This window comes from Crotalus tigris, unplaced genomic scaffold, assembly GCF_016545835.1.
Source record: "Crotalus tigris isolate CLP2741 ecotype Arizona unplaced genomic scaffold, ASM1654583v1 scf7180000018368.3068619, whole genome shotgun sequence".
Lineage (NCBI taxonomy): Eukaryota > Metazoa > Chordata > Lepidosauria > Squamata > Viperidae > Crotalus > Crotalus tigris.
Window position 1 is genome coordinate 1,980,877 of NW_024096968.1, and position 15,552 is coordinate 1,996,428.

General features: G+C 38.6%; 1 protein-coding gene across 2 annotated transcripts in view; it reads left to right on the forward strand.

Moving 5' to 3' along the window:
* Positions 1 to 15,453, forward strand: part of LOC120311474 (neuronal acetylcholine receptor subunit alpha-7-like) — a 90,044-nt gene extending 74,591 nt beyond the window's left edge. For both annotated transcript variants that reach the window (XM_039351009.1, XM_039351010.1), the window contains 2 exons: positions 9,692 to 9,801; positions 13,256 to 15,453. In XM_039351009.1, coding sequence (XP_039206943.1) covers positions 9,692 to 9,801; positions 13,256 to 13,777 — 632 coding nt within the window. In that variant the 3' untranslated portion in view covers positions 13,778 to 15,453. The remainder of the gene's footprint in view (positions 1 to 9,691; positions 9,802 to 13,255) is intronic.
* Positions 15,454 to 15,552: the final 99 nt, after the last annotated feature.

Consider the following 15,552-nt stretch of genomic DNA (forward strand, 5'->3'; position numbering starts at 1 on the left):
AGTCACACAATGAGAAGAGGTCATTCATTAAAGGGCCTCAGTTTCCATATCAGAATGCGTACTGGACATCTTTCAAGCAGCAGGCCTGTGTAGCAATTTGCACAACTTGCTTCTTGAATTCACCTGTATCACAGACTCAAGAGTGAAAACCTCCACTACACTCCAATCTAAAATCAAGAGGATATTTTAAGTGATTTAGGATTTAGATTTAGGATGTGCTTATTTTTAATTAGAAATTATTCAGCAAGGGTCTGGAATTCAGATTATGATTCTTATCTAAAATAATGTCAGAGCTTTACAGCATAAAAATATAGTTAGCAAATGAATGAATGCACGAATGAAGCAAGCAAGCAAGCTATCAATAATGTCAGTCTTAAAAGCAGCAAAATTGGAATATGATGTACAATTCTAATCACATCTTTCCAAAGATTAGTTAAAGGCAGTATCAGATTCTCTGATAAAAAGAGTCTAAAGAAGTTGAGGTGATAATTTAAGGAAAAAAGAGACTGGATTTGGGGAACGTGGTAAATAAAAGTCAAAGATGTTGACCAGTAACCTTGCACAGCAGAAAGAATGTTTGGAGGGAGGAATGCTAAAGCTGTAATTTTTCTGAGAAAGCCTTCTCTAGTCTGGGGCTTGAGTGAAATAAAGGTAAGCTTTATTTAGGAATAGAACATGGTGATAAGAAAGTCTCACTGATTTAAGTGTGTTTACAGCCAAGAGATCCTGATGTCTACAGAGGGAGAGCGAGTCAGTTGAAAATGTGAACTGCACAGAGATAAAAGAGAATTGAACTGAGAAAAGAAGGAATGATAAAAATCATCCCCCATCGCTAATGAATGATATATATTACATAACAATATGCAAAGTAAGGGTCTTAGACAAGGACAGGAAATAAAAGTGCAGAGTCTCTCAGCCAATTGTCTCAATATCTATTTTTCCTAGTGGTCAATAAGTTTATAAGTGCAGAAAGCCCGTGTAAGCAAAGTTGAATTTTGACGAAAGATACATGATACGAAGATTGCAAAATGTTTGAAGTCTGTATCTTCTAATTAAAGTTGATTGTAAAAAATAAATAAATGCTTTCACAATGAACATGAAAAGCTTTAGGATTAGAACAAGTGAATAATAGTACAGCATGCAGTTTAGACAAAGTTATGGAGAAGGTAAAGGTAAGCTGAAGGAATCCCTGCAGATTTTACTCGTTAGTCATTGCCGACTATTGGGGGCAGTGCTCATCTCCATTTTAAGACCATTGAGCCAAGGCTGTCCAAAGACATTTCCATGATCATGTGGCCAGCATGACTATATGCCAAGGTGCACGGAACACTGTAACCTTCCCACCAAGTGGTACCTATTTATCTATTTGCATTTGCATGCTCTCAAACTGCCAGATTGGCAGGAGATGGGGTGAGGATGGGAGCTCACCCTGTCACATGGTGCTCAGTCTTGAACCTGGGCTGCCAGCTTTCCAGCCGACAAGCCCAGCATCTTAACTGCAGACCCACAGCGCCACCCCTTATAGAGAATGTATGTCAAGAATATTAGCCTCCTTTACCAGAGGTGCTGTTCTGTTAACTAGTGGATGCTAATAGAAAACAATTGTCCATAATCCCTTTTGCTTAATCTGGAAGTTTATTACTTGGAGGAAAAAGTGGGGGCATTGGGCTAAATGGTCTAGCATGAGCACCCAAAGTGATGGATGATGAAACAAGTATTGTTACTTAAAAATGCAAACTCCACCTCTTTTATATCTGCATCATGATGTCACAAACTTATGTCAAGGGCAGAGCTTGACACATGTTTCATCATTCTCAGCAAATTGTTGGATTCTATGGATGCTTGTATGGACTGATGCTTAATACTCTTTTATACTACCCTGTCTGTTCAAGTGTATGAAAGACAAGATGATCCAAATCTAGGTCAATCAGTTAACTCTTTATTAGGATAATTGATCAGTCCAGTCCAAAATACATGCTCTCTTCTGAGAGTTTGGGATAATAGCCTTAAAATAAAATATTATTTCTGGAAGTCTGAAACTGTTGAAACTCAACAATAAATATAAAGAGATAATATTGGGGCCTGTTGGATATCTCCTGTGGTTTGACAACGGCCTCATCCAACCCTAAGAGATGTATTGAATAAAACTGGTGGAGGAACAAAAGTAGTCATAGATTAGGGGGGGGAAAGATCTCAAACTTTATTTAGAGCAGCCTTGGCAACTTTAAGACCTGTGGACTTCAACTTCCCAAGACAGCCATGTCCAGAAGTCTTAAAGTTACCAAGGTTGGACACCTCTGATTTAGAGGTTGTTTCTGGAGGCAATATCCAGTGCAGTCTTAAAATTTATGAAATTAGTGTTCAGAAACAATTTGAGCGACTACGTCAAGGTATTGATTTAACAGCTAACCAGCTTATGTAATGCAAGATATAAGATGTAATGATGGGAATGACCAGGGCTTTTTTTCTCATAGAACGCCCAGAACGGAGTTCCGGCACCTTTTTTGGATGGAACCTTGTAGGGTAGGCAAGGCGGGTTGTATGACATGTGTGAGTTACGGCACTTTTTTTTTAAGAAAAAAAGCACTGGGAATGACTCAGCAGTGTCTGTATCTCTTTAAGAAACTTTGTATAAAGGGAAGGCTCTGCTGATCTGTTCTCTCTCTTCCATTTCCTGCTGTAACTGTGGTTTGTTGGATCCTGCTGTATTAGCACGTGTATGGATATTGTTCCTGGTGTATGATATTGTAGATAGTGTAAGATAAACCACCATTTACTGTAGACCACTGTTTACTGTGTTTACTCCTGGGTTATCTCGTGCAATAAGATTGTGCACGCTCTGACGGACTGTGTATATTTCTCTGTCAAGTGCTGTACCATTAAGATCTAATAAACTAAGTTATTTTTGATCTTCTGTAAAGATTTTAAGATTTCCAGCCAGTGCCATCACTTCCCCAGCAGATGCTTAGCATATAGTTTGCAAATGATACTTAGACTGATTATCCAGTGGCTACATGAAAATTTAATTTTCCCCTCTTTCTAATTCACTGGAATGTTGGAAAGTGATTGTGTAAAGAGGCATGAAACTCTATCTGTGAACAGTCTAACTTTTGAGTAACAAAATAAATCGAGACTACATTTTGTATGGTGGAAGAAGCCAGTGAAAGTAAAATAATCTTTGAAAATACCTTGGAATGGGTCAGGGGCTGCAGAGGGGGAAAAATGCACAATGTATCCTCATTAGAGAATTATTTGAGCAGCAACTACCGGTAGCAGCAAAATGAATTCATTAATGAACTCAGCACAACATGCCAAGAAATAGAATCTCATATTGATTAATTGTTATCAAATACAACAAACAATAAGAAGTAGCTGGAAAGATGATGCAGCTCAATTTGCTTACAACTGTTTTGCTTACATCAAAGAAACAAATGAGAAGCTTGCTTATAACCGAGGTATAGAAATTTACATGCAATTCAGCAAAACTAAAAAGCAGTTTAGAACAGCCAGTCCATTTTTAAAGAAATTCCAGATCATTCATATATTGCTACTCTCATTTGAGAAAGCTGGAGTACGTAAGAGTCCCTAAGTAACTTTGGTTAGTCTTAAAACCTAAGTAGGGTCATGCTGGGTTATTACTTGGATGGGAGACTACCAAGCAAATCCAAAACTGTATTAGGCTGGGAAATTGAAAAATACCTCCTGCCCCCAAACAAAACAAGGTGCAGATAGAATGAAGGAGCAGCGTGGTTGCATCTGGAAGGAAAGAAAAGGAACAGCGGAAGTGGGAAGCTAGATGGAGATAACGTGAGGGGCAAGGTAGCTGGTTAAGGAAGAAAGGAGAGCAAAGCTCTTTTAAACATTGCAGAAAGGAATTAAATTCAGCAAACAAGAGGCCTCTCTCAAGAAGCTGTTAATTTTCAGGCTCCGGCCAGTTGCAGCACCAAGCTAAGCAGGCTTGGACCTGGGTAGTGGTTGGATGGGACAGCCTCAGGGAGACCCCAGCACCATAGATTATATCGGTCAGCTAAAAATCTCCCTGGATGAAGGCAGTAGAAAACAACATTCATATGGCTGTCAAAAAAATTACATGGACACGTCTAGGGAGCTCAGAGGAGACTGCCTTTTGGCTGCTCAGTGCCTTCCAGATAATTGAGACTCAGCTTCTGGCCAATGGCAAGAGATGGCTGAAACTGTAGTCTGAAATACCTTGAGCACAGGAAGGAAAAAAAATTACCCCAGGGACTGTCCTTTCATCCCTGATATAACGATGATGTGCAGTCTGTTTCAAGAGAACACATTCTCTGCTTTAAGTATAAAAGTTTTCTTCTCAAGAGTTGCTGTTAGCTCTGCATGAGAGATGCTTCCAGCTGATGAAGCAGCAGGGAAGAAAAGAGTGAAGCTTGCTTCCTTCCTTCCTTCCTTCCTTCCTTCCTTCCTTCCTTCCTTCCTTCCTTCCTTCCTTCCTTCCTTCCTCTCTCTTTCTTTTTCTCCCCTCCCCAGCTCCATTTTCTGGTAGATTTGACAGCCTTTCCAATCCTTTGATAGCGAAGACCTTCACCCCAAGAATATTCTCCCTTTTGTATGTTCAGAGGGTGGGGAAAAAGACAGGAGCTCATTCACACACACATATACACACACACATTTCTCCCAACTAAAGTGATTTGACAAAGACATTGATGTGTGCTTATCCTTCCAATCTATTATGATTGGGTGATCAAATTTTTGTTGGCTCCTAGCAACCATACAAACAGATCTTTCTTTTACATCTTAATTGCAATCTAATATACATTTACTTACAGGGTGTTCATTGCAATTTTTAATTGTTTCCATCCCCCTCTTTTTTCACTGCAGTTTCTAAAATTAATCCCTGGACTTGGTTAAGTCCTTCTCTTTGCTTTGTTTTTGCTTTTCTGTTGCCGATTTTTTCCAAGTTAAAGAGGAGGGGGAAAAAAGGAAAAAAAAATAACTCTTTTCTGAGGCTTCTTGGTCATGCTTCTTTATACTTTGTCCCATTACTCATCTCCTGAACTGTCCTTCCAACATAGCTCCTTTTCTTCATTGTTCAGTCCTTTCACCAGCCAGCCTACTCTTCAAGTCTTCCTTCTCAATTCTTCTGGGTGAGGTCTTCCATCACACATTCCACCTTCTTCTGATTATCCTTTCTTCTTTCCTTCAGCATTTGCAGATGACCTGTTCTGTGATCCAGGTGCATCTTCAGCCTAGAAAGAAACTCAAAAAACCAGATGTGCTTGCTTGCAGGTGTCCTAATTAAACCAAGAGCCTTCTCATATGCTGTGTGAGATCTTCCATGCAGTTGCATGAATCCAACTCTGTCATAAAGTACAACATCATCTTATTCATAGCAGCAGACTCTACCACAGGGATCCTACAATAGTGGCCAAAATTGGGGAAGCCTTTTGGGAAAAGTGTATTTTTGAGATTTGATGGCTAATAACACCACTTTTTTTTTGGAGTAGTACCATAAAATTATATATCAATGGAAAGATAATCTAATCAAGAATGTAATGCAACATAGTTTGTTCAATTATCTGTACTGTATTCTATGAAAAGTTATAGCCAAATAACCAGAAAAAGGAAGCACAACTTGCTTAGGTTGATATCAGGTAGCTTTCCTTCATCTGATTGTAGCCAATGAGCATGAGTGCTTAGAGAGCCAATCAGGTGTCATTTTGTTTTGGCAATGAGCCTATCAGATCACAGTAGGATTCAGTTATTGATGTCATGTATTGAAGCTGAGAGGAGGACATTTGTCAGTGTGTTATGTGATTGCTATCAAGTTGGTTGGGTTTTTTTGCGTTCTTTCATTTAGTGAGCTTGTAAAACGTAATGAAATTAAAGTAATGGTGCAAAGAGTTGACTGGTTGCCCAAAAAGCGATATAAAATAGTATTATTGTGAACAAGGCTATAGTTATAAAGAAATTGGAAAATTGGTGGAAACTTAACCAAAGGTGGCATTTCTATTCCCAAAAGATTTCCACAATTTTGCCCACTACTATATGTTGCTTCTCACCAGACTATCAGCTCTAACTAGCATAGCTAATATTCAGAGATGATGGGAACTGAAGTCTATCACAGATTCTGATGGGCTAGATGTTATATAACTTCATCTATAAAGAGAGGCTGCTGAAGCCACAGATGGAAGTAAGGCTTTTCTGTGGACTGCTGTCTTTTCAAATAGCAGCCCAAAGAAAAAGAGGCCACTAAAATACAAACTTGCTTTGCTTATATTACATACTTCAGTAGGTTTATTTACCTCTGTGTCTTGAAGTTCTAGTTCCTTTTAAACATCTTCTGGTGAAGAAACATACAAAACATAGTTTTTCAGATGGTGTTGTTATTAGTTGCAAAGTCGCGCCCCATGGACCCATCGCGCCCCATGGACAACCTTCCTCCAGGCCTTCCTGTCCTCTACCATCTTCTGGAATCCATTTAAGTTCACGCCTACTGCTTCAGTGACTCCATCCAGCTACCTCATTCTCTGTCATCCCATTCTTCTATTGCTCTCAATCTTTCTCAGCATTAGGCCCTTCTCCAGTGAGTCCTTCCTTCTCATTAAGTGGCCAAAGTACTTGAGTTTCAACTTCAAGATCTGGCCTTCTAAAGAGCAGTCAGGGTTGATCTCCTCTGGGACTGACCGGTTTGATCGCCTTGCAGTCCAGGGGACTCGCAGGAGTCTTCTCCAGCACCATAGTTCAAATACGTTATCTATTATCAAATACATTTATCTAGTTTTCATAGTCCATTTCTCGAGATTGCTTGCTGTCCCAGTGGGTGCTTCCAAACAGTAAGAAGGTGGATGGTAATTTATCAGTTTAGTTACGGTGGGTTATGAACTTCTCCCCTTCATCTCTTTTCTCTTTTTCTCTCTTTCTTTCTCTCATCAACAGATTCTCCATTTTTGCAGGAAAATGCAAGATAAACAGTGATATCTGAACTGTATCCAAATAGGCACATTCTCAATAAATACCTGTCTCACAAAAGATATCTGAGTTATGCCAACTTAATTGTTATAGCTGTTCTCCATGCAGAGATCAGCCATTTTTTTTTTCTTGTTAAGGCATCATCCTGTGTAGCTGGTTGGGAATTGTTAGAGTTATCCAGAGGCATGAGCAAAGCTTCCCCTCTCTATGTTGGGGAGCAGAGGGTGAGTTTATGGAGAAAAGGGCAATTTGCAACGAAGAACAGTGGGGCTTTCTTCTGTGCTGCAAAGAATGCTGGGAACTGTAGTTTGATCAGTAGGCTGGCTATTCTTCATTTGATATCAGAGGCAAGCTAATATCTGCTATTGTGTAAGTAATAAAATAATGGGGCTCCATAGAATGAGTTTAGAAGGGATATACTGTAATCTCTATCCTCTATTCACATTTTTGGAGGAACAATCAGCAGTTAATTGGACACTTTCAGAGAAGTAGCTGGTGCTCATATATAATTTAATATCAACGAAGGGATAGGAGGGATTATGCTGAGTTGCACCTGAGAGCATTTCCATTCCAGACATCTACTTCAACAATCCTTTTATCTTTGGAGCAAGTTATAATTAAATCCCAATATTCCGTTCAATCTCTTGAGCCTGATTCCTGGAGGTAAAGAAATTTAGGGATGACCTCGGGGGAAGTTATGAAAGAACTGTTAAGAAGAAAGCTGCAAAATCAATCAGATCTTACTCTCAGTCATGGGCCAGCCTAAAACTTGCAGAAAACTTTACACAGTCCAGAAACTGAAGCAAGCCTGAGAAAGAAACTCAAAAAAAAAAAAAAAAAAAAAAAACCCCTGCCTTGATTTTGTTTAGTATAAGATGGGACAGAGAGACTTTTGGACAGGCTTTCAAAACTGATGCCAGCCCTACAAGGCAGATGCCACAGAAATCTCTGGAGTTCTCCTTTATTATTGTAGGGTACATTACATCTTACAATAAACAAAATCAAGGAGGCATCATTTTCAGTTTCTTTCTCTTATTTCTTTCTGTCTTTGTACTGGGTAATCTTTCTGCATGTCCTTTAATCCAAAGCAATTTCTACATTCTTTTACTTTGGATCAAGTAATTCCAGACATTATTTTGGGATGTACTATCTTCTTCCTTTTTATTATTGAATCTTGACTGCTGTTTTACCTTACAGAAAACATTCACCTTTTTTGAGCACCACCCTGAGATAGGAGGCTCAGTCTCTGTGTTGTGAATATGCTGTTAAAAGAGACATAATACCAAGATCACATCTGCTAATTCATGTTAATTTAATTAACATGAACAGTATGTATCTAAAGCTTCTTTTTAGTTGGCTGAGCCAGACCAAATCTTTGCTCGTGATCTGTCGGAGGAACACAGTGGAAGAACATAAAACAATTATTGGATGCAATTAGGCCTTGTAGGCGGGGGGGGGGAGAATGTAAAGAGACTATTTTGGTTGCTTGCTGTTTTAAAACCATGTTATTTTCCATTAATGTCACCATGCCTGGGGATCCAGTGGTAGTACGGAGCCTGTGAGTTGGTTATATTGATAGCAATTGCATGGATTGTACTCTCCCAGAAATGAGATTTTATGGTTTTAACTGTTTTAATTGGCTTTGGATTGCTTTTTATTTTAATTGTTTATTGTTTTGTTATTTAATTGTGTGAACTGCCCAGTCACAAATGTGAAATGGGGGGGACTACATAAATTAAACAAACAAACAAAATGTGTGAAGTTGCCTAGAAGCCTTCATCTAATAATGTGTTACCTCTTTTTTCTTTGTCATCAGCATCTAGAGCAAAGAACATGATAAAAACAGGAAGAGTGGAATTAAATTTAATAGGATTAGAAATGTGTAGTTGTTTCATTTTTTAAAAAAAATATGCTTTAACCAGATGTATTTTGTGGTAACTCTTTTGCAATGTAGCATTACAATTATTATTATTATTATTATTATTATTATTATTATTTAACAATTGTCGATAAGAAAGACAAAAAAGTCTGGATAATGGACGTGGCAGTGCCTGGAGACAGCAGAATAGATGAGAAAGAACTGGAGAAGATAACAAAATACAAAGATCTAGAAATAGAAATAGAAAGACTGTGGCAAAAGCAAGCAAGGGTAGTACCAATAGTAATAGGCTCCTTGGGTGCAGTCCCAAAACAACTGGAGCACCACTTGAACACCATTGGCATTGACAAATTCGCTATTAGTCAATTGCAAAAGGCGGCCTTACTAGGAACTGCTTCCATCCTGCGACGATATCTGTAATACCATCCAACATCCACATCTGCCTATCCCAGGTCCTGAGTAAGGACTCGATAGGTAGACAAAATGCCAAATCCAGTCTGAACATCTGGCTGACTGTGCGATGATCCATAATAATAATAATAAAAGTTGAAAGGGACCTTGGAGGTCATTGAGTCTAACCCCCTGCTCAGGCAGGAAACCCTACACCATTTCGGACAGATGGCTGTCCAGTCTCTTTTTAAAGACTTCCAGTGCTGGAACATTCACTGCTTCTGGAGGCAGGTTGTTCCACTGGTTAATTGTTCTAACTGTCAGGAAGTTTCTCATTAGTTAGTTAGTTAGTTAGTCAGTCAGTCAGTCAGTCAGTCAGTCAGTCAGGCTTGAAAGTTATAAAACCTATGGTCAGGTTAATCTGGGAGTCTGAAAACAGTGTAACTGTTTATTCTTGTTCCCCTTTTAAATCTGCAGCTCAGTATTTTGCAAGCATCATGGTCATTGTTGGTTTATCTGTCGTAGTAACAGTCTTGGTGCTTCAGTTTCATCATCACGACCCTCAAGCAGGAAAGATGCCTCAGTGGGTAAGTGACTACTACACATCAGCCTTCATAAACAGCAATACCTTTTGTATTTCATCACTTAGACAATGCTAGAAAGAACAGATGATTTTAAGGATACGATACTAATTCTCACTTCTCACATTGGTGTATGCTGAGCCTGCAGGGTTTATGACTGACCAAGCAGGAGACTTTTCATCTTTTCTTTTTCTTTTTTCAAAAAACCCCAGTATTTTTATTTCTTTTAATATAGAGAAAAAGAAAAATAAGGAAAAGTGAGTTAACAAAAACAAAAAGTGAGTTAACAAAAACAAGAATACAGAACAGTCTCACACACAGAGAGACTTCTGACTCACCCTTATGGGTGGTTTGTGTCTTCCTCAGTTGTGGGTCCTATACCAGAGGCCTGGGAGTTTGAGGGTTCGTGTAGTATCTTAGCTGTTCTTAGCACTGCACTCTTTTGGACAGAAAGCTCTGATGCTCTTCCTGGGATCTGTTGGAATCACTCTCCCAGCTTAGAGGTCACAGTCCCAAGTGCTCCTACTACCACTGGGACTACCACGATCTTTATTTTCCTCATCCAGTCTAGTTTCTCCTTCAGGGCCTGATACTTCTCCAGCTTTTGGAACTCCTTCTTCCTCATGTTATTGTCACTTGGCACTGCTGCATCTATCACCTGTTCTTCAGTGTGACCTTCTGTGGAATCCCCCATATGGACCTGTAAGAATCTCGTTCCTATATTGTGCATCTCAGTTTCAGTTCTTAGTTTATAATCGTGTGGACCCTGTTGCACAGTTACTTTCCATCTTGAAAAATATGTTTTAATTTACAGAAGCATCTATATCAAAAGATCAGTAGAAAAAGAATTGTTCTCAACAAAATTCCACTTTGTAAATTGTAAAACATCAGTTTTACCAGCATAAGTCTTCATTGCACTTGAACTTTGGCCTATTTCTTTAAAATTGGCCATCTAACTACAAGCCCTTGCTTCTGTTTTGCTAAATGTACGCACCTCTGAATTCAGTTCAAGTCTTTCCCACAACATGAGTGTCTTCGTGTATGGTATTTTTCTGAAATGTTTTCTTGTCTTTTTTAAGTCTACAGTTTTAAATATCCTGATGAGTTTCAGTTTCAATAACCAGACCTAACTCTGCATAGAATCAGCTATGGTCAACTTAAAGCAGTAAAAAGAAATGTTTTTCCTTAGTCTTTGGCATTTCAGTCATCAGTGGCACCTTCTTTTAAAGTTTCTGATTTTTTTTCCTGTTTTCTCATTGTATGCCTTTTTGAAATAATGCATCATCCTGTATCGTATTTCACTTTTGCCCCTCCACTGAAAAAATCCCTCCATATGTAAACATTCTAAAATGTAATTGTTAAACATTAAATATTTATCATCAGGAGCATATTATTTCTTCTTTATACTTCTTAAAAATTCCCTGTTTTTCTGCATTCACCGCTTCTGGAGGCAGGTTGTTCCACTGGTTAATTGTTCTAACTGTCAGGAAGTTTCTCCTTAGTTCTAGGTTGCTTCTTGTCCTGCCTTCAAGCGCTTTGGAGAATAGCTTGACTCCCTCTTCTTTGTGGCAGCACCTGAGATTTTGGAACACTGCTATCAAATTCATCCTTCGTTCTTCTCTTCATTAAACTAGACATACCCAATTCCAGCAACCATTCTTTATATGTTTTAGCCTCCAGTCCTCTAATCATCTTTGTTACTCTTTCTTCTCTGTACTCTTTCTAGAGTCTGAACATCTTTTTTTACATCGTGGTGACCAAACCTGGATGCAGTATTCTAAGTGTGGCCTTACCAAGGCATTGTAAAGTGGTATTAATACTTCACGTGATCTTGATTCTATCCCCTCTGTTAATGCAGCCTAGCACTGTGTTGGCTTTTTTGGCAGCTGCAGCACACTGCTGGCTCATATTTAAGTGATTATCCACCAGAACTCCAAGATCCCTTTCACAGTTACTACTATTGAGCAAGGTACCCCCTATTCTATACCTGTGCGTTTGGTTTTTCTTGCCTAAATGTAGAACCTTACTTTTTTCACCATTGAATTTCATTTTGTTAGATAGCACCTAGTGTTCAAGTCTGTTCAGATCCTCCTGTATCTTATGCCTGTCTTCTGGAGTGTTGGCTATTAAAAAGGCTCCATTGGTGTCTTGGGAGCTAAACCTTGTGGTGTAATAAAACATCGCAGGCAGAAGTGCTAGAATTATTCCTTTACATTTCTACTACAGAATACTTTGTGAGATCTGCTTGTTGCAGTAATCCGAGTAATAATTCTAAGACATGTTCTCCAGCTGTACAATTGTTTTCCACCTTGCAGATATTCTCATACAGTTCAAGAACTGTTTAGAGCATTCTCAGTGGCAGAGATATTAGTTTTCCTAAAAGCTACCCAACTAAAGCCACAGTTAAAACAGACTTTGAATTAGATACTTTGCCGAATATTTTTCACTAAACAAATACAAGGTAGTCCTTGGTTTACAACAATTTGATTCAGAGTTATGACGGCACTGAAAAGAAGTGACTTATGACCCATCCTCAAAGGTGTGACTGTCACCCCACCCCACACAGTCACATGATTATGATTTCAGCACTTGGAACCAGCTCACATTTATGACAATTGCAGCATCATGCAGTTGTGATTTGCGACTTTCCCAGTCATCTCCCAACAAGCAAAGTCAGTGGGGGAAGCCGCATTCGCACTATAAGTGTATGATTTGCTTAATGGCCAGTGACTTGCTTAATGATCACAATAAAAATGGTCATAAAGTTGGGCCTGGTCTTGTAATGACTCAATGACCTCGTTGCACAGCGATCAAAATTTCTGTCCCAATTGTGATCATAAGTCGAGGACTACCTGTACAAGAGTGTTACCCTTTTCATGTCGGAAGCTGGTTCAAAGTTCTTAGGGATTTTTCTGCCCAACAATTAGAGTAAAATAGGACATGATAGAGAAATAAATGAAAACGTTTTGACTGGTTGTGTCAAAATAGCGGTTGGTCTTTTCCCATTCGTTACATTTAACAGGCTTAGCAATCGCTTTCAATCAAATTAAACTTCTTCAACTTCAATAAATGCAACTTTCCAGTGATTGGATTCTTGGCAAATGTTAATTTCTTGGGAGCAATCACATTCTTCCTAAAGCTATCTGTAAGCCTTATTATGAAGGATTATAGGTATCTTTAAGAAAAAATCTGTTTCTGCGGCAAGGATAAAACAGCGATTTTGTGAAAATACCTGAGGTGGTTTTTTTCCCCCAGATGAACGGCTTAAGGCTAGAGAGGAAGGGCTGGAGGAGGCAAATAATTGAAAAATGACTTTGTCCAAGATCTTTGTAATGAGTTGCTATGCTTCATATAGCAATGTACCAAACGGCAATATCCTTTGTGAACCACGTTCCCCCCCCCCCCCGGCTCTCTTTATGCAAGACCTCCACGAAGGGCACTGAGAGTTTGTCTTTTTCAGGTCCGTGTCATCTTGCTGAACTGGTGCGCTTGGTTTCTCAGAATGAAAAAACCAGGGGAGAACATCCGGCCTCTCTCTTGCCGATACGGCCACTCGAGGCACCAGTCCAGTGTCAGCAGTGTAGAGATGAACATCTTACCAGGACACCATTCTAGCAATGGCAACATGATCTATAGCTACCATGCCATGGAAAATCCCTTCTGCCCACAGAATAATGAGATGGACACCAAGGGCGGAAAGGACCAGAGCTCTTTGCCTGAAGATAATGACAGCACTCAGAGAAAAGTTTTAATGGACGCCATCCCAGTGATTGTGAAAATCCTGGAAGAAGTTCAGTTCATTGCAGCCCGTTTCCGGAAACAGGATGAAGGGGAAGAGGTCTGCAGCGAGTGGAAGTTCGCAGCTGCTGTCATAGACAGATTGTGCCTGGTGGCATTTTCACTTTTTGCCATCATCTGCACGCTTACAATTCTCGTGTCCGCTCCGAATTTTATTGAAGCTGTTACAAAAGATTTTACATAAGGCTCTCCGAGATGAGTAGAAAAATGCTCCGTGTAATTGGAAATTATGAAATGGTGCCATTAATTTTGAAGAACAACGAGACTTTCTGTGCTGAATTTGGTATTTAAAACAAAGAAGTCGGCACGGGTTTCAAATTCCAATTGTTTCCCCGGTGTTAGATATTCTAGATACAGAATTGGCTCTGTTACTTGTTATTTGTTTCAAATAGTGTCTTCTCCCTATACCTGTGATCATAATCACCAATAATATTAGACAAGAAATCAGACACACAGCATACACTTTGCTGAGTAAATAGAACATATACTGTATATGCTACTAGGAAACACTAGTGAACATGTTGCTGCATTGGTAAATTCTTCCTAGAAACATGATCTTTGCTAAATGTATCATTTTCAATATTTTTGTTTGGCATCGTTGTTTAACACAGATTTCATCTACAGTAATGTATTGAATAATGCTGTCAGTAGCTGTTTGCCAAATAAACGGCAAGTTTTAGCTTTTATTATCACTGTGATAATCTGAAACATTTTCCACTTGATAACAATGTGAAGTCAATGCAATACTTTTTTCTAATAAGTTAAAAATGTTTTCATTGTTGAATATTCTGTTTTTCTATTACATAAATTACACCCTTTCCCTAATCTGCAGCTGCAGCTGCTCACTTATTATCTTTGTCTTTGAATGTATGTCTGAACATCTCCAATGTCCTTAAATTGCATTTACCATATTGATTTTAATTTTCTTACAATTGATATATACCACAACCCCAAACGTGCACAGAAAGCAGCACGTTTCACTTATTACTGACAACTATTGATAGAAATCAGAGATATAGTCCGATGAGCAAAATTAATGCACATCAAAGCAAGATTCAGTTTTTCTGCACTATATTGCTTTGAATGGAATACACATTCCACTCACGCGTAACTGCACATTAAAACTTGGGCATGACTACTTGAATTGTAGTTTTTACCTTCTACAGCAAAAATTATAAAGTTTTTTTTCCATAGAATAAAAAGATTCAAGAGTCTCAGAAGCCTATAAGATCACAGAAAGATGTTGTTACTCTAACTCCCCCCCCCCCAATTGACACCACGGTTAATGAATAAAGGATTTTTCCCTGATTTTTTCCATTCATTAAGACCATGGGTTTTGTTTGTTTTTTTTACAATAAGTCTTCAGGATTGAAATAGTGATTTGCCAAATGCAGATAATCGCACCATACATTAAACTCACCCAAGATCACAATTTGTACCCATCAACTCTTGGAAGTATACAATGTAAAATTTTCCAATTGTTTGCAAGCTGCCAAATTGTGATGATAGCTTTCCCCAATAATTATTTCATGTAGAAAGGTTCGAGAGAAACCGAGGAAGGACGTATGACATTTTACAGATAAAACAGAAGCAGCCAAGACCATTGGTTTTTTTTTTAAAGGATCTTCTTTTATAATCAGATTGCATTTACAAAGAAAATGAAATAAAAAGACTAAAAGGATAAAATTCACAATAAGATAATAATTTGATACAAAACATGCACTTTTTTGACATTTTTTAAAAACAGCTGTATTACTGATGCAACAATCCATGTAATCTGCCTATGAATACATGCAAAGGAATGGAGAGAAATGAAAAGTGAATATTGATTCCTGAATATTAAAACCAAGTTGAAGAGAAGTATGGCCTTCTGACAATGTGTTTATGCAGGGATCTATTTCCACAGGCATGACAATGATGGAGTGTTACTATTCCCCACCTGGAATAGAGTCTCAGCAT